At 34.3% G+C, this 18,808-nt stretch overlaps 3 protein-coding genes across 5 annotated transcripts in view; 1 reads left to right on the top strand and 2 right to left on the bottom strand.

Annotated features, from left to right (window-relative positions):
• Positions 1–520: 520 nt before the first annotated feature.
• LOC111510155 (uncharacterized) lies at positions 521–3,113 on the bottom strand. The gene is made up of 3 exons (XM_023166034.2): positions 2,971–3,113; positions 2,809–2,868; positions 521–1,340 (listed from the first exon to the last, which is right to left on the bottom strand). The coding sequence occupies exons 1-3, from the start codon at positions 2,983–2,985 to the stop codon at positions 603–605; spliced, it is 813 nt and encodes a 270-aa protein (XP_023021802.1). The 5' UTR covers positions 2,986–3,113; the 3' UTR covers positions 521–602.
• A 1,039-nt stretch (positions 3,114–4,152) lies between these two features.
• On the top strand, positions 4,153–8,555 carry LOC111510156 (mitochondrial import inner membrane translocase subunit Tim17-B). Of its 2 annotated transcripts, none has more exons than XM_074178006.1 (4): positions 4,153–4,393; positions 4,444–4,621; positions 4,714–4,870; positions 8,081–8,555. In XM_074178006.1, the coding sequence occupies exons 2-4, from the start codon at positions 4,478–4,480 to the stop codon at positions 8,278–8,280; spliced, it is 501 nt and encodes a 166-aa protein (XP_074034107.1). In that variant the 5' UTR covers positions 4,153–4,393; positions 4,444–4,477; the 3' UTR covers positions 8,281–8,555. The 2 variants fall into 2 exon arrangements, with proteins under 2 accessions (XP_074034107.1, XP_074034108.1); XM_074178007.1 differs by having other exon boundaries at positions 4,155–4,315.
• Positions 8,556–13,033: 4,478 nt separating this feature from the next.
• LOC111503356 (uncharacterized) overlaps positions 13,034–18,808 on the bottom strand; it is a 212,221-nt gene continuing 206,446 nt past the window's right edge. For both annotated transcript variants that reach the window (XM_074178004.1, XM_074178005.1), the window contains exons 4-5: positions 17,329–17,530; positions 13,034–13,287 (exon numbers count right to left, since the gene is read on the bottom strand). In XM_074178004.1, coding sequence (XP_074034105.1) covers positions 17,358–17,530 — 173 coding nt within the window. In that variant the 3' untranslated portion in view covers positions 13,034–13,287; positions 17,329–17,357. The remainder of the gene's footprint in view (positions 13,288–17,328; positions 17,531–18,808) is intronic.

Genomic DNA, 18,808 nt, shown 5'->3' with positions numbered 1-18,808 from the left:
AGAATCTGTTATGGCTTTAATCTCATTCATTTATAATAATTATTGAAGGGTTTGGTACACGTGGATCAAGTACAAATAATAATAGGCCGATTTCTGAATTCAATTTACTGTTTTTGAATCGTTAACTTCATCTACTGAGAATTATGTCATCACCAGTTTTTTGAATGTAACATCCCATTTTTTCCAATTTTTGCAGTTACTTTTCCTAGTTAATTTTGAAAATATCCAATTAATACAGTTAAATTATTTTAAAGTTATTTACTGAATAATCAAAAAAGATTGAACATGAAACAGAAATATGAACTGAAATTAGGTATTGTTATTGCAACTATACTAATTAACTAATGGAAACACGCTGTATAACATCGTATCTAACGACTTCTGTCAAAATTATTGTAACTATTCGTTGTTATATATACAACTAGTTTGCAATTCAAAATTGTTTACTATGATGGAAATTCTTGGAGCATTAGATTTGACTTTTATTGTTGATAGTTCCCTTATTCATAATAGAAAGGAGTCAAAGTAAACAGAAATTTATTTAATGAGAATATCCCGTCATAAAATGAAACTTTGATAGATTATTCACAACCACATCTACTCTACTGTTTTTCAACATTTTCTGGGCTGGTGTCGCTTGCAACAGTGTTAGAGACAGTCTCCATGGAGTTTGGGGTTTCTGTTGCCTCATTTTCTGTTCCAGACGGCTGTTCCAATTCTGAGCTGTTTTGTTTTTCACATTCTATTATGGGCTCAGACTTGTCGTTATTTTCTAAATTACTTGTGCTTTCTTCAACTCCATTAACAATAGGTGCTGTCACCTCAGGAGCCTTGTTAGCCTTCATATTCTCCACAACGTCTCTTGCCAGCTCTCTCTCACTATACCTCTCCCGTAGAGCTGTGAACAGACACAACTGAGCCTCGTACTCTCTTTTCAACTCCCCATTGTGTCTGATCATTGTCTCCAGCTTCTTGTGCATTAGGTCCTGACGTTCTCTCTCTGCCCCGATTCTCTCTTCCATGCAATTAATTTTGTTCTCAAGCTGTTTCACTTCCAAGTTCCGGATCTCTAATAAATCTTTCGTTATGCGGACCACATCTTTGAGGGACTCGATCTGCTGACTGTAGGCCTCTATTTGGAGTTCCTGGTTTTTTATGACCTTCGTACGTTCAAAGATGATGCTTTTTGCTTTGGTAAGAGTTTGTTCGGATTCCACTTTGAGTGCGTTTACTTCCTCGTTTTCTTTGGCTCGCTGCACTTTCATGTTCTGGGCTTGAGCTACTTCGGTTTCCATAGCTGCTATCCGTTTTTTGTAGTTTTCAATTTCTTGGTTCTTTTGCTGGAAGCACATTTAATAATAATATTCATTTCACCTTTTGAAGAGTAAGAAATACTAAAAAAATATCTTCACACAAAAACAAGCAGAAAGTCAGTTTACAAAATGGGGTCTTCTGGTGTCTTGATAATTTTTCTTTAGCTTGGTTGCATTAAGTGTATCTGGTATTATTGATGATACCAAACTTTGCCTGCACTTGCCTTGTTGATTGTTTATTATGAACCAGTTCTCAGCTCTGGCCAATGACCAGATAATAAAAATTTACTGATGAAATTCATCAATGGTATAACAGTTTCTGTCAATGATAAAATGAGTTTCTGATGGTGATTTGAAATTTGTGATAGAATTTATCTCATAAATGTTAGGATTGCTGAAAAGTTTAACACAAATGAAAGCCACTCTTATTGTGAAGAGCAGTTCTATGAGGGCAAGATGTTAGCATCCCTCTAGCCCTTGAAGGGTAAGGACCGACAATCAGCAACGGTATTTCCCAGTTCTCTTGAAATGTTTCTATATGTCAACCTAGCAGCTGAGTTTTTCTGATAACATACTTTTGCAGTAAATGTCAATATCAGGATTACAATGGAGCTGGTAGTTAAGGGTGAAATCAAGCATATATGGAGGAGGATAAACTACCTCTAGTTTATTTCCGTTGAAAATCTCATTGAACTCAATCAAATTTATTTAAAACTTTTCCTTTACCAGAAGAATACTGACTCTCGACGCGCGTCAGGAGATAATGTTGATTAGAGAGACTCGCGCCAAGAGATGATGCTAGCTGGTCTTGATGAGAAAAAAGTGTTTTTAAAAGATTTATTTTGTGCCAGAGGTTCTGAATTCTACTTATCAGGCTCAATCAGAGAAATTTGACTAAAGTTTAATGTTGAGTAATTTTTTCTCCCCAGGTAATTTCCCTTTAACAGACATTCTCCCCCTTGCTAAATATTTACTGAATTTTGTAGTTCTGAAGTGTGACTCTGTATCCTCTGCACTATTTTTTTCTGTGTCCTATCTCCTGTAAATGAAACTTCAGATCAAAATGCAAAACTACTTACCTCATGAACTCTAAAATTTGTGTTTTGTGAATGAGTCATTTATGATTTACACAAATGAAAGCTCTAAAAAAATAATGAAAAAATCACATATTTGCAGTCAGTTCCCAAAGGAAGTTACACTTGTTTGTCGAATTTATACAGAGCTTCTGTACTTTTATCTTTAATAAAACCATCCTAATTTGATGGGAGGAGTTCATTTGTTGTGAAATAGAATAATTATTGATTTTGTAAATTTGAGAGGATACTTATTTGTCAATAATTTTTATCGTCTGGTGATTGAAAAAAATGCTTGTTTTTTGGAGTAGTTTTCATCTATATCTCAAAGTTCTATGAAGAGATTAGTTATACCATATACTTTTTTTTTTTCAGAAAATAAAAATTACTTTTCTACTGTCGCTGTATTTATAAGAGCTTACCTGTAGTAGTTTTTCATAGTCAGCTACTTTTTTCAAAAGCTCGTCGCTAGAATTTACCACCTGAAACCACTTTAGTTGTTACATTGGACCTCGTATTCACAATTTCACATATGATTAAAGAAAATGCCACTCCACACATGGTACAAAACAAATTGAATTTACCTGTGATTCAGCCATTATGATGAGAGTGAGGAAACTTACTAGAAAGTACGATGTTGATGAGAAATTCTTTAGAGAGAGGCATATTTTTAGATTACTTGGCGACTACACAGTTTATTTTTAGAAATATCACAGTCGATCATAAATTGGTTTGAAATTTCCCCCCTTGCTCAGTAGGTTCAATTTCACATGCGATGATGTCAGATTTCAATAACAGCAAGGCATATTTTAGCGACATGCTGTACGAAAAAAAGGTTAGATGTCCTGCCAGGACTCCTATTTTAATTTTCTGCCAAACACTGGAAAAATCTAGTAACTAGTAGCACTGAATTACAAGTCAACATTATGTCCTCCAGAGTTGAGGGGTCGAAGATAGTAGCTTCCCCTTACGCTATTGTGTGCAAAAGCTAGAATCTCCGTATCGTCAACCCTAGCTTGCTTTCCAGCGATCCTCAATCAGCTGCTTGGAACTTCAGTAATATTGAGATCTAACCTCTTTTGGTTTTTTGAGGAGCCACTGGGAGATGGTCCATGATTTTATTTCGTTGACCTCTTGTGCTTGACTTTTTCGCTGAATTTGAAGGGGTTGTCTTTGTTCAATACGTTATGGAGATTATGCAGCACTGGGTCGAAATCTATCCGAATTCACTCAAAAATATTTTTGGCACGATTATCAGGATGACATCCACGTACTGGTGGCTGAGATTCAGGTTCCAGTGAATGTATAGATTGCGTATGTATTTGTGAGTGTTTACGTCCATTCCAAGATAGACTTGCATGAACTTTGAATATGGACCGGATTTCAAACTGAAGAGGTCGGATGAATGTCTTAGGTCACTAAAATTATGGATTTTTACTAGAAAGAGTTTTTCCTTCCGTTTTTTCAACTCGCTCTGAATTCTACTATAATTCATATACTCAGTTCAAATACTAACTCCATCAGTTCATTTATAATCCTTCGAGTTATACAAATTAGAAAAATCGATATATTTTCAAAACAAAACGTAGTATCCACGGTATCAAGAAAAGGCGATACGACCTCATTTTACGAAGATGCCATTAATGGTATCGACAAAGGTTCCTGAAGGCGGTAAGTTGCAAATACCAGTAATTGCTGGTTGCTATTAACAGAACACATCCAGACTAAATCTAGTTATGATTTTATGATGTTGGCAAACTTGAATCTACTTAACCTCTTATGTCTTTGTCAGTAGAGCTCATTTTTGTCTTCATAAAAAAGTCTTCATAAATAATTTTTCCTACTAAAAACAAGATCACTGAAACATAAATGACCGTTTAAATTCACTTCTCTGGATAATAAAGAATACATTTTCAGAAGCAACTGAAGGTAATGTGGCCCTGCAAATAACCTCATAAACAAGAAAAACTAAAAAACAGATTCATTCCCAAAGCGAAAATTACCAAGGTATTACCTTTCAGTCAGTTCGAATGCAAAGTGATGCAATTGATTTGTAGGCTAGAATCGGAAACTTTGCGCATATATTAAAAAATGGAAGAGTACACAAGAGAACCATGCCCCTGGAGAATAGTTGATGACTGTGGTGGTGCTTTCACGATGGGACTGATTGGAGGTGGTGTTTTTCAGAGTATCAAGGGGTTTCGTAACGCCCCATCAGGAATAAACAAAAGATTGGTAAGCTAGCTTCAAAATGAATAAATCAACATAAATAAACAAATAGTCCAATTTCCATTTGAAATTATTTCTACTGGAGACAACCATTTTAGATTGGCAGTTTGACAGCTATAAAAGCGAGGTCTCCTATAATCGCAGGAAATTTTGCTGTTTGGGGTGGTATGTTTTCGACGATAGACTGTGCCTTGATAGGGATAAGGAAGAAGGAAGATCCATGGAACTCCATAATCAGTGGAGCAGCAACAGGAGGTATGAGCAACTGTTTTGTTACACTATACTTCTGCTACTCTTTTTCCTATAATTGAATTAGTTGTGAAATTTACAGAAACAATTTTAAAATTGCCGTATCATCAGCTTAGAGTGTAATCCCACTCAATCCTTTTTTATATCAATTAGGCTGAAATATTTTTGTTACCTGTTCACAAATCTGAAGTCAAAATTTGGGTCTCTAGTCTACTTTCAAAGATACAATTCTTCATGGTTTAAAAAATTGCATTTTTATTAATCAATCAAGATATTCTTCATGTACATGTACAATTATCACATCAAAGTACATGGTAGATATAAGTATACATTCATTATGTATATCTGTAGATACATCATTTTAAATACACTAAAATTACATAAGTATATACATGCATTGTGTCGAAGAATAAAGTAAAATTTATTAAAAACATTTTGAAATCAACAGGATAAAAATTAATTATTGAACTAAAGTGTGCTCTTTCAAAGAATAAATATCTAATTATATCCTAAAATTGTAAAAATATAATTCTGTGTCTGAAAGTTTTGAAAGGTCTTGTCTTGTTAAATATTCGTCCAACATATAATAGGGCTTTTGACTTTCTACTCCTTCATCTATATACAAAAAAAAATTGTGGGGAACTTCCAAAGGAAGGAAGGAAGCAATTAATGTCAAAAATTAATCTCTCCTGAAAATAGCAAATGAATGTCATTACATAAGTAAATTTGACTCATTTGTGACAAAGTCGAAATGTTATGAATGAATTGAGTGCTTCATCTTGCAATGTTACCCAGATTGGTGCTGAAGTGGCAATAAGGCAAGTGTCTTATTCGAAACATCGATGCCCGCCATGAGAGTGACAGTGTTCCATGTAAGTGAAATTTTATTCCTTTTCATATATTATATTGTGTAGCAATCTTGTAAATGACATCTGATTCAATTCCATAACGAATGTTTGAACCAGAAAATCAATAGGAAAAAGGGATTTTTGTATAATTGAATGTTCATATAAAAGTTATTTTGAAAGTGTTCTGTGTCATGTAATTCAATGTTTATACAATACAATACAATTATTTATTTATCCTGTAACATCACATGTGATATAGTACAAGTTAATAAAAGCATTAAAACGGTCTTATATTTACAAATATTATCAGTACTAAAAACATACAATTAAAATTCCATAAGATAATCTATTAAATGTGTTGTAACTAAATTAAAGCTAAATTGCTACTAAATTCTTTTGTTGTATAAGGACACAGATCAACAAGAACATTTTTTAGTTTTCGCTTAAAAATATGTGTTAGCAAACTCTTCAACTTCTGTGGAAGTGAATTGTACAAGTACAAACCAAAAGTATTTGCTGATTTTTGGATAATTCCAGGTGCCTGAAGGGTACCTGTAAGTTTTCTTTTTCTTAGTATTGGGAGTATGCTTATTACAGTTCCTTTTGAAGGTATTTTGATTACAAAGTACATATGTCAACAGTTCAAGAATTAATATGTCACTGACTGTTAATATTTTATATTCTTTAAAAATATTTCGACATGAATGGTCAGGTGGACAACCCACGAGACATCTTAGGATACGTTTCTGACATAGGAACACACTATGTGCAGCTGAAGTGTTTCCCCATACAATTCCATAAGAAATTCTGGAATGAATTTCAGGTGATGGTCCAAACTTAATGAACTTTTTAGGTTTCTGAATTGATAACATTTAGAACTCAGAATTTTACATAATTTAATACAGTGAGTTCTAAAAGACAGTGTGGAATCAAAGAATACTCCTAAAAATTTAACATTCTGTTATAGTATCAATGGTACTATTAATTAAATTGACGTTTAATGTCGGTATGTTGTAATATGAAATTAGTTGTTTTGAAAAGGCTTTTTCATCTAGTTTTTGTCTGAAAGTAACTTCTATGCAAGATCTACAGATCTTGGTGAAGAGTAAATTTTGACATTAATTGCTTTCTTCCTTACTTTGGAGGTTTCCCACATTTTTTTATATGAAGATGGAGATGTAGAAAGCCAAACTTTCCCAACAAATTAATCTCTCCTAAAAATATACCCCTTTCAGTATAATGAGGCCTAACTGAATTCACTCTATTAACTTTTTTCTGAATTGAATCTTCATATTTTTTTTATATTCAGAAAATGGATTATACAACTATAAAAAATAAAATCTTAAGATTTATTTTATTAAAACAACGATAAAAATAAAATAAAAACAACGATAAACATTAATTGGCGCTCCGGGCGACTTCATTGATTCCAGTGGCGCATTTGCTTTTTTAGCTGCAGGAAAACCCGGAAAAACCTGCAGCAACATATCATCTGAAGATCTTGATCTAACAATGTACTCTCTTATTTTGTTTTATGAGAGAGAGGACATTGTTAGATAAGGATTTATTATTTTTTTATGATCAAGTAATGGATTTCACAACTTAATCTTCATTATATATTAACGAATCCTTGGTTAGAGTGGAAGAAAGTAGAGATAAAAGTGAGTGTTATGTCGGGTAGAGTAAGTATTGCTACATATGATAATCATAGTTTGATGGAAAATAGAAAAATTTATCTCAAACATTGAATCTAGCACCAAAAATGGTGAAAAACTTGTGATATTCATATGAAAAAACCCTTTATTGTGTAAGTTTTTCTGTGTCATGTAAATTTACCCAAGGTTTATATTGTATATCGATGATGCTGAGAGTAAAAGACAGATGTGAAAGGATTGATTTCCAAAAGTGAATTTCTACATGTGTATATTTAAAAACCTACAATGAAATAACCATATAAAGATTTGAGGAACTCAAACGTTGAAAGTAAATATTTGAACAAATCGTTATGTTTTCAATTTCATATGTGATGGAATCAGCCGATACTTGATGAAAATCCATAACGTATTCAAGAAACATTTTCAATTTCCTTTATCAATTGTGAAAAAATCGTAAATATCCTACTTGAATCCTATTCAATATCTGTAAGGCGCGAGTTGTTCAGATAGGTTCTTTTTTCTGGTTTATATCTGAAATGAACGTTTATCTATTATCTATGTTTATTGGTAATTTTTCTTTTTTTTTCTCGAAAAAATATAAAGGGCAAATTTTTTTGAAACTCAAATTCTCTCCAATACTTTTTTTCTGTAAATATCATTTATAAGCAAAATGTAATATTCTTTAAAATAAAGATGATTTAATATTATTATAGGTATTTTGGCGGCAAGAAATGGTTTACCTGCTATGGCAGGTAGCGCTTTCATAGGAGGGGTGCTCTTAGCTATAATTGAAGGTGTAGGCATTATGCTCACAAGATTTTCTGCCGAGCAATTCCAGCCACAGTTACCACCGATGGAGGACCCTTCGAGTATGACTGAGCAGCAGCCTACAGGGGGTTTCTCTTTTCAATAGTTCCTTCTTCAGATTGTTGTATAGTTGTAAATTCATTAAAACTTAAATGGACATACAAATTTGTGTCTGTGATTTGTAGATAGTTGAAACTCGTAATGCGGAAGAACCTTCTGGGTTTGGTATTTGACCACCATCTGGGAAAAAACCCCCAATGTAATAATTGTATTTTCAAACACAATGTTATTATTTGTGATGTTTGATTGCAAGATTGCTGAATTTGTTGTGTTGCAACAACTTTTTAAGAAAATATATTGAATAAAGTTATCAAAACATTCTGTTAGGGTATTACTGTTAGCTCCTAATTTCTCAAGTCATTTGAATTGTTGGAAGATCATGAAATTCAAATCATGCATATGTTTCGTAAAAGTCCGGACTGTGATATATTTTAATTTTACAGATACATGATTGATGTAACAGATACCTTTGAAATTTGTTATGGAAATAAATTTATATTTTCTAGTTCCTCATTTGCATTTGGCGCAGTATATAGTTTCCACCATTAACTTTTTATAAATTGCTAGTCAAGAAATAACATCTGATGTTGAAGTGCTCAATAATATTTAAAAATTACATACTTAATTTGAATATCCAACTCAAATTCATGGAAGTATTCTGGAAGAATATCATGTTCCTCAGCTTAGGCTGAACAAAGCCAAAGTATTTGGAAGTTCTCTGACCTCCAACACGTTGAAAAATACTATTTAGTTCCCTATTAACTTAGTTAATTTTAGTTAGTACTTGAGGATATTTTTGGAGTAATCTCCAAAGAAATAAAATTGCCTATGGAAATATATCACTGAAGACCTGAATGTATGAGATGAAATTTCTGACAACACTCTTTTCAAACATACCAATGAAAAATTGTTAGTTGTACATCGGGCCATATGTATTCTGAGACAATTTTGAGAAAAAATTTGATATCTATTCCCAACTTAATGTTGAAGTTTATAATTATTATATGAGATTTATTTATGGTGAAATATGAAATGCCTATACTTTATTTGCGAAATTATAAAATAATAATAGAAATTAATTGGCGCTCTGGGGCGACTTCCTTGATTCCAGTGCCGCATTTGCTTTTTCAGCTGCAGGAAAACCCGGAAAAACCTGCAGCATTATATCATCTGAAGATCTTGATCTGCCAATGTCCTCTCCCTCATAAAACACCATTTCGTTTTTGACCAAGGCGTAGTAATAACCAAATTCAACGCCAGAACCACAGTGAACAATGACTGCATGAATATTATAATAGTGGTCTGCTAGATTGATTAGTATGAAAACAAATTGTGGTGTGGTGTTGAAGAATTGAAACTGAAGAAACTGTTTCAATATAAAACGTAAACGAAAAAAAACTGTTGCTCCTACTAGAAACAATTTGGGAACATTTCTGTAAGAAAAAGTAACATCTGATAGAGAAATATAGTAAATATTAATTGCCGTATGTAAGGATAGAAACATGACCCGCTTTCTTTTAGAGACTGATCTCTGGAAAATAACACGTTATGTTCAGTATCCCTAATTTCTAAAACATTAACATTAACTTTTCCATTCCTTAAATGGTCAAAAAGCAAATATGTTCATCACATATTAGACAAACAAATAAAAAATAAAGAAGGATCACAAAACCGTCACATAACGAAATTATTTGTTCTTTGAACCACAGAACTACAGATTATCCAGGGTTACCCATCGACATAACCTGTTATGTCACTGGGGTTACTTATTATAATATATGGGGTTAAGAAATCAAATCCACTAAACGAGGGGGTACCTGAAGTAAGGAGAATGGTGTTGTAAACAAGGTTGACATCAATGACATAGTAACAGCAATTTTGACGTTTTTCCATCAGTTCGGACATCCATTGTCTAATATAATATAAATTGATTTGATAACCCTGAAAAAAATCAAAGAAGAATGGAGAAGGAAATCCACAACGAATTGCCTTTCTTAGACGTATTGGTTAAGAGGACCGACACTAAATGGGAAACATCTGTATATCGAAAACCCACTCACACAGTGGGACAGGACAGTATCTGAACCAGAAATCCAACCACCATCAATCGACTAAGAGAGGAATCATCAAGACTCTACTGGACCGTGCTTTTGGGCTCTGTAATACAAAGGAAGGTCTCGAAAAGGAACTAGGCATCATCAAAAATGACCTTCAACGAAATGGTTACTCCAAAGTGATGGTAGACATTTGAGGAGGTGATTCCTCATCGAAAAAAAGATAGGATCTTTCATATAAAGAAACTTCATTGGAACATTCCTTGTTAAGATACAGCCCCTTAAAGGAGGTACATAAAATTTGTATAAAATTTTTTTTACAAGCACTGAAAAAGTTACAATATTGAAATTAACCTGACGTTTTGTACTACCAAAAAGACACTTAGCCAGTAATTTATTTGGTTTACCCCATGGTTGTAAGGGGTGGAAAACGCAACCCCTAAAATTTATTTCTAATGTAACTTTTTCTCTTATTATTTGTTCACCATTTAAAAATGTATTTCCGATAGCCTGTTTCATTCTAAATAAAAAATGTCTCTTGGGTTTTTTGCCCAAAATAAACCAGTTCGCAGCAAAAAAATATTTTACGAACAACTACAGAGATACATCGTCATAAATGCGAACTGGATTTATTGTTATTTTGTAGTTAGTACCTGCAATAAACGATTAAAGGGCAATAAACAAAACTAATTTATTAATAACAAAACACACAAAATTTAGAAATCATAGTAAATGTTCAATATGTCTACCTTCAGACATTACGCATGCGTCTAGACGTCGGCGCATTGAGCCACGTATTCGCTCAAATATTCCTGGAGTCTCTCTGATTACCTTGCACGCATCGATGATGCGGTTTCTTGATCACTCTACATCGCGAACAGAAGTACGATAAACCAAATGCTGTAAATGGCCACAAATAGAGAAACCGAGAGGATTGAGATCCGGGGATCGAGCGGGCCAGTTCTGTGGTCCTCGTCGACCTATCCACTGATTTGCATATGTTTCAGTTAAATACTGACGTGCTATTCGACTAAAATAGGCGGGAGCCCCATCATACATAAAAAACATATCCCTTCTGACGCCCAAAGGAACTTCCTCCAGCAGTACTGGATGCACTTCTCTTAAAAATTGAACGTATGCCTTACCATTTAATCGAGGAGGTAGAAAATGAGCCCCAATTAAATCATTCCCAATAACTCCGAGCCACACGTTAAGAGAAAACTGTTCTTGATGGTTAGTTTCGACAATAACGTGAGGGTTTTGATCAGCCCATATGTGGTAATTATGAAAATTAATAATCTTGTCCCGAGAAAAACTACATTCGTATGTGAATTCTATCGTCTTCAGGAAGTCACAATTTCTTTTAATCATTTCCAGCATCCAATTGCAAAATTCAAGACGGTTCGGAAAGTCTCGCGGTAACAGTGCCTGTACTCGTTGCAGATGGTAAGGGTATAAGATTTGTCCCTTTAAAATTCGAAATACCTTCATATGATCAACATTTAGCTGGAAAGCAATCTTTCTAGTACTGGTAGTAGTTTGTTCTTCAACCAAATTAAGTACTGCTTCCTCAAGCTGTGGTGTTCGTACTTCTCGATGGCGACCACAATCCTGCGTTCTTTTGTCAAATGAATCATATTCTCGTAATCGTTGATGAAGTCGAGCAAAAATTCTATGTGTTGCTGCCGTTGAGGATACATTTCAGCATATCTTCTAGAAGCTTCTAACCCATTCCCCTGTGACAGACCGTAAACGTAATGCATATCAGCCATTTCCTCATTTGTGTATGCCATTTTAATTACAAGTGAATTATTAAAGTAACAAATTAAAAACAGAACAACAACACACAATTAGTATTAATTGTGTGTTGTTGTCTAGTAGGTCGCTAATAGCGACCTACTAGATAGATTAGTTTCGTATTTTCGCATTTATGACGATGTATCTCTGTAGTTGTTCGTAAAATAATGTTTTGCTGCGAACTGGTTTATTTTGGGCAAAAAACCCAAGAGACATTTTTTGTTTAGAATGAAACAGACTATCGGAAATAAATTTTTAAATTGTAAACAAATAATAAGACAAAAAGTTACATTGGAAATAAATTTTAGGGGTTGCGTTTTCCACCCCTTACAACCATGGGGTAAAGCAAATAAATTTCTGGCTAAGTATCTTTTTGGTAGTATAAAACGTCAGGTTAATTTCAATATTGTAACTTTTTTAGTGCTTTTTAAAAAATTGTTATACAAATTTTATGTACCCTCTTTAAGGGGCTGTATCTTAACAAGGGATGCTCCAATGAATTTTCTTTATATGAAATATCCTATCTTTTTTTTGATGAGGAATCACCTCCTTAAATGTTTTACACTTATTTAGTTACACCCTGTAGTGTATTGGAATAATAAGAGGAGTCAGATGATATAGTTATAGAAACAGTCAGTATACCTACATTAAATGGTGAATATTTCCAATATTTGTTGGCAAATTTTGTGTATTCAGTTAGGAAGTACTTGAAATTATGCTTTTTTATGTAAAATTTGTCCAACCTCCATATCCTGTCTCGTTCAAAAGTTGGGAGAATTTTTTACGTCCACACTGTATGAAAACTAACTCTGTTGCAGAATGTTTATGATGGTTAATGAAATAATTCAAGGTGGGTTCCATAAATAATGTTATAAATATTAAAGATAGCTACACAAAGATTCTCGATGACAATATTAATAAAACTAGCATGAAATGAAATTGTCGGGACCCTATTAGAACATCTTTATTCAATATACAATAACTACAGCTATCAACAACAAGTCATCCGTTATTTTAGGCGTAGGTACTTCAAGTATAAAAATACATTCTGGTGTGAACCTCAGTGACCTTTCGTGAAAGGTAGTGGTATCATCTGGGGAATCACCGGATCTGGAGGACTTGCATCCTCCTCTTCTAGTCAACTGTCATCGCAAACGATGGTCAGCGAATGTGCGTGCGTAAGAGCAGCCCAAAGAGGAGACCTGGAAAAAAAAAGAGTTGGATCAGCAGATGGAGATAATGTCATAGATCAGGAGTTCCCAACCTTTTTGCACCTTCGTACCACTTGACTTTTTGAGAAATATTGGCGTACTACCACACCTAAATATTTTGATAAACGTATAATATTTACTCTTCTGAAAGTGTTCAAAGGATTTTTAATTAAATTCCCGAGAAAACTTCATACTTAAAGGTTAGATATTTGTTTATTTATAACATGCTTATAATAAAGAAGGAATAAAAAGATTAAAATGGTAATAATTTACAGTTTTATTTATTACCCATAGTTCTAAAAACATACAAATAAAAAAATATTAAAAAGTCAGCAAAAAATCAATCATCATACAAAATATACTTTCAGTGCAAAACTTGTTGTTTGCCTGTGATTAAAATATCAACATTAGGAGTAATGGAACTTATCTTCACTCTCAAGTTCTCTTCAACACTTACTCTGCTTCTATATTTATTTTTTATGTACAAGAGTTCAGAAAATCTACTCTCACACAAGTTACTCGTAACAAATGGCATCAAAAATAGCAGAGCTTGCCGGAAGAGCAAAGGGTACTCGGTTTTACATCCGATCCAGAAATTAGTTAAAGATTTCTCTTTAAAATAATCTTTCATGGAACTATCTTCTGTAAGGTCGATAAAACTTTCTTTTAGTTCCAGTTCATTTGGTGAGGTTCCCGAAAAAGGATTTCTGATCCAGTCCACTTTTGAATAATCTTCAGAGAAATACTTCTTGAAGCTTTTTTGAAGGCATTCCAAGTGAACAATGATATCTGCAACCAAATATCGCATTAGAGATACTTCATTTTTTCAAAAAATGATGATAGAGTGGGGATTGCAGATAAATTCTCCTCCTGTATTTGTGAACAAAACAGGACCAACTTTCTCTTGAAGGAGTTTATTTTGTCACTGGCTGTGAAGGCTGTTGTGTTTGGTCTTTTAAGTCCCAAGTTCAGTGTGTTGAGTTTGTCAAAAATGTCGGCTAGGTAAGCCAATCTTGACAACCATTCTTCATCAGCAAACAATTTTTTCATGTCATGATTTTTTTGCCCCATCTGTACACAAGCCAATACACTTGTACCAGGGAATGCCTACTTTGAGTACATTTTCATTAATTACCTTAAAAATGAGTTCCGCTGTGGTATTTGATTCAAGTGGTTTTCAGAAAAAAATCTTCTATCACCTCTTCATTACAATCAAATCGCACGAAAGTAAGTAGCTGCGCCATGTTTGTAACATCAGTGCTTTCGTCAACTTGAAGTGCAAAATAAGTGCATTCTTGGAGTTTTAAAGCCAGTTGTTCTTCAATATTATTGGACATATCGTCAATTCGTCTTTTTACTGTGTTATTTGACACTGGTATTTTTTTAATTTCTTTGGCTGCCTTTTCTCCGAACACGGCTTGAACCATATCCACAGCGGCCGTTAGTATCAGCGGCAGTTAGTATCAGTATTGGCAAATTTCGTCAAACATTGGGTTTCATTCTTTAAAAAATGAGATTTTCTTTTAAAAAATTCAATGGGCTTACCAATCAAATCAGGATGCTTAGTATTTTGGTGTCGCATCAGTAAAGAAGGCTTCATGGATTGGTTCGAAAGTGTTTCAAGATATACCACACATTGAGGAATAGGTATGTTACTGGTTTCAGTCCCTAGCTTAACTATAAAACCGTATTGTAAGTAGCTTTCATCGTATTTACGATTGGCCGATAATTTAGGTTTTTTAGCACAATCCTTTGAAGTAGAAGAGGACGTCAGAAATCGACTCATAGTTCAGTTTTCTTATACGAAATCGGAATTAATAATTACAACACCCACAACGAACCAAATGAAAGTAAAGATAATCCTTTTAAAGACCCACAGGTAAAAAATGAAACGCCCTTTGTTTACCAATTGAACTATCTGGGGATTTCTAGGTAAAATTCCTGAAGTGTTTTATTGTTTTATTACCTAGGAATTATAAATTCCAATGTAATAGAAAAACAAAGATGTCAGGTCGTTCACTGGGTTATGGGTATTTCATTTTTCTAGCGACCCGTGCGCTGAGTCATGTTTGCTATTAACAGCATTACATCTATGCTATTACATCACTCACGCGTACCACCTGAAACGTTCCCGCGTATCACTGGTGGTACGCGTACCACCGGTTGGGAACCCCTGTCATAGATGATAGAAAAAACAAACGGTAATTGTGGAAACGTTCATACTGTTAATCATTATATTACAATTTTGCATTATATATTTTATGAAATCTACAGAATTATAATTAATATTACACCGTTTCAGGAATCACACGTTAAAAGGTAAGACCTCGTTAGTCCTTTCTCAACTTCTGAGAGTTGTCGTTCGTATGGGGGCGACGGAAACGGAAAAACAGATTTTAAGCAGATAATTAAGGCTCCTCAATAAATACGTAAATAAGATATAATCATGATCCTCTAAAGAAATGTTATCATTCTGTGAAAAAATAATATTATGAAAAATTGTTGGATGGAAACCTAAGCCAGAGAAAAGTTCAAATTACGAAACATTTCACATATTCAAGGATGATATGAATTAAGATGGTGCACCTATGGAGTGTTTTATTTCAGTATATGTGCTTCTAATGACATTATTTCTTTACCACTTCATTATAGAATTGTATCAATTTTGTGAAATATGTAATATTGATATGGCTACTGGAGTTTGCAATAATTTCGTAGGTATGTATGGTTTCCTTATTTTATATATTGTATGATATCTTCATTTGAGGAGTTAGTCTTGCAGATGCCTCCATTCATCCAGCAACAAATGTCTGTCGGATATAATTCAATATCTATCGTGGTATTAGTCCGGGAAGAGGTTGTTTTTCCGCAGGAATTTATCAGAACATACTGTGTTGGTACATTTTAAAATATTAAATTTCTTTTACGTATGTATCTCTCCTGTATACAGCCTTCAAACTTATTTCTATTGCTTTCAGATTATCTGTACATGTTATTTTCTGCTCTTCGGGCTTTGTTCACGAGATGTAGCTGTTGCCATATCTTTTTCTTAAACGGAGGTTCCATACATGCAGTCAAACCGCCTTGAAGTTAGTCGAGTCCCAGGAACACTGTTGGTTGGGTCGGATCTTTTCTGCACTCTGATGAGAGGTAATACATCGAAACCGGTCTGTATTGATCTACTTGATTCATTTCATCGTGGTCGCGCTGCTGGATGAGCGAGAAATATCTGCAAAACTTTCCTCTCTGAGATGTCTTGCGCAAATGTCTGTGTGTTTATCGTGGTATTAGCCGGGGAAATAGTTGTTTTATGACTGACATTTACCAAAACCTACTATGTAGGTACGAGATTTCATTTCGAAATATATATTTTCTTATACTTCCTTTCTCTTCTTGATGTTCATACCTTTTTGATTTCTATCTATACCTACTTTTTGTTATTCTGTTGAATACTATTTTTATGAATTGAAAAAAATGGATCGGAAACTTCATATTATATATCTTCACCATAAGATTTTATGGATCACGGTCATTATTAGGACACGATTAGGACTCTTGTAGTAATTAATGAATATAGAATTGTAGTTTGGAAAAAAGAAAATGACTACGCAACACTAATGACTACGCAACACTAAAGTTTTTTAAGAGTCCATGAAAGTAGAAAACTTCGTGCAAAAACTTTCGTCTTTTTTCCGGAAAAGATATATTATATTTGAGCCGACATTGTCGTGAGAGTTTTCTTAAACTCCCTCGGAAGTTTTAGACTCAAACACGTGTAAAATAGAAACGTGTTTTAGAAAACGTTACACCTACAGATTCATCTGATTGTTTGCTAAAAATTGGTGAACATCTATGATACAGAGAATAATGACAGAGCAAAGAAGTCCACTTCAGTATGGCAAGTGAGACCTTGCTGAAATGTGATAATGTCGAAGCATAAATACATACATACATACAAGGTGAATATTTAGGCAAAGCAGCAAAATTTTTGCTATTTCAGGATTCTTTTCATTACTTCGGCTTTAATGTTACCTGTCAGCGCACAGGTCTTTCACTTGATGCTATCTACCGCTTCCACAGTTTTCGGTGTCGCCATCTGGAGTCATCATCTCCACAACAGTTTGTTCCGGTTCTGGGTCGGATCTTTCTTCGACAACAGTGTCCAGTTCCAGCGAGGGAAAGCCTCTACTCATTCCTCGTTCCGATCGGAAAGAGACTGCTCGGGAAGATCGACCTGTTTGGGAAAGAGAGAAGATGAATTATTATGATTTTCTCAAATTATCAACGAGTGGTACTGACAAAAAAGTTACAAAATTCGTTGAGAACTCAACGTGGTCGAGTTTCTCCTACAACCCCATTCCACTCTGGATACATAGATGTTCACCATACTCAAGGAATTTTACAGAAACCTTCCAAAAACCTCCAATCAAGTACCCCGACGTTTTGCAGAAGTTTCACCTCGTTATATAAAAAATTGGGTCATACTTCATACTCTTGATGAGACTTTTCTTTAGGTTCAAAGACTCAATGCGCACTCAGTTGAGATGTTGATTAGGTAACTCTTGTAAAAAGTATCTAGGGACCACATGTTGCACGTATGACCGTATCTGAGATCACGAGATTGTGGAATTAGACGATTGCGATGCCATAGTGAGCTATTTTTATCAGTTCCAGGAAGAGTAATCAATCAATTCCGTTTTCAGATTGAAAAACCTTGATAACTTTGGTTCGTAATCGGGTAGTCTGTTTGATTGTTCGTTTTTGAGACTCACAACTTTCTGAGATACAAATTTCGTTCCCCGCAGTAATCGTCTGCCGCAGCAGCAGACGAGACGTTTGGTATTTCAGGCTCCATTCAACCACGTCCTTCAATCAGCTAGTTAGTTTACCAGTTGGTTTGTTTCATTGAGGATATTACTGTTAGTGACACATCAGATTTCCAACGCAATCTTATGGTGTCTTGGTGTCTTTGGTGTCCTCTATGACTCTTTGATGCAGTGTTTCTGTAATCAACTGATTCTGAATGAGTTCATGCGATGCAGATTTGGTCTCTAGACGCTAGTCTCTTGGATTGACGGTAGTTGATTGTGCACATCCCCATGTGCATTGGAATCTTGTATATTAAGACTGCAGTTCAGAATAAACCTCATCCATGATAGATTGGCATCAATTCATGTCAACATTATTGTGTGTAAACTTTGCCTAAAAATTATTCAAACGCGAAATCGTATATCTATCTACGAGAGAGACTCTGCAGTGAAATTGCATGCAAATGAGATTATTCATATTTAATATCTCATTTGAAAGTCGCCTGTCTTTTTCGTGCTCGCATAACTGAAATAAAATTCTGGAGATGAAGCGAATGAAATATACGTGCATCAAAGAGTCATTTCAGCTAAATTTCTTCAACAAGAGACGGCAATTGATCGCCCGCTTTGTATCCACATCCACATCTGAATATTCATATATTCGAAGAGAGGAGAAATGTATATGACTGGCAAGCATAGCACTC

The sequence above is a fragment of the Leptinotarsa decemlineata genome, unplaced genomic scaffold (assembly GCF_025532065.1).
Source record: "Leptinotarsa decemlineata unplaced genomic scaffold, Ldec_3_MD MMD2_tig00003335_RagTag_RagTag, whole genome shotgun sequence".
Lineage (NCBI taxonomy): Eukaryota > Metazoa > Arthropoda > Insecta > Coleoptera > Chrysomelidae > Leptinotarsa > Leptinotarsa decemlineata.
This window is presented reverse-complemented; position numbering and strand designations above follow the sequence as displayed.

Coding starts and splice junctions, on each gene's coding strand:
- LOC111510155 (XM_023166034.2), bottom strand. Junction 1,341..2,808: donor ACTATGAAAAACTACTACAG/GTAAGCTCTTAT, acceptor ATGTGCTTCCAG/CAAAAGAACCAAGAAATTGA.
- LOC111510156 (XM_074178006.1), top strand. CDS start 4,478: ATGGAAGAGTACACAAGAGAACCATGCCCCTGGAGAATAGTTGATGAC. Junction 4,622..4,713: donor CAGGAATAAACAAAAGATTG/GTAAGCTAGCTT, acceptor CAACCATTTTAG/ATTGGCAGTTTGACAGCTAT. Junction 4,871..8,080: donor CAGTGGAGCAGCAACAGGAG/GTATGAGCAACT, acceptor ATATTATTATAG/GTATTTTGGCGGCAAGAAAT.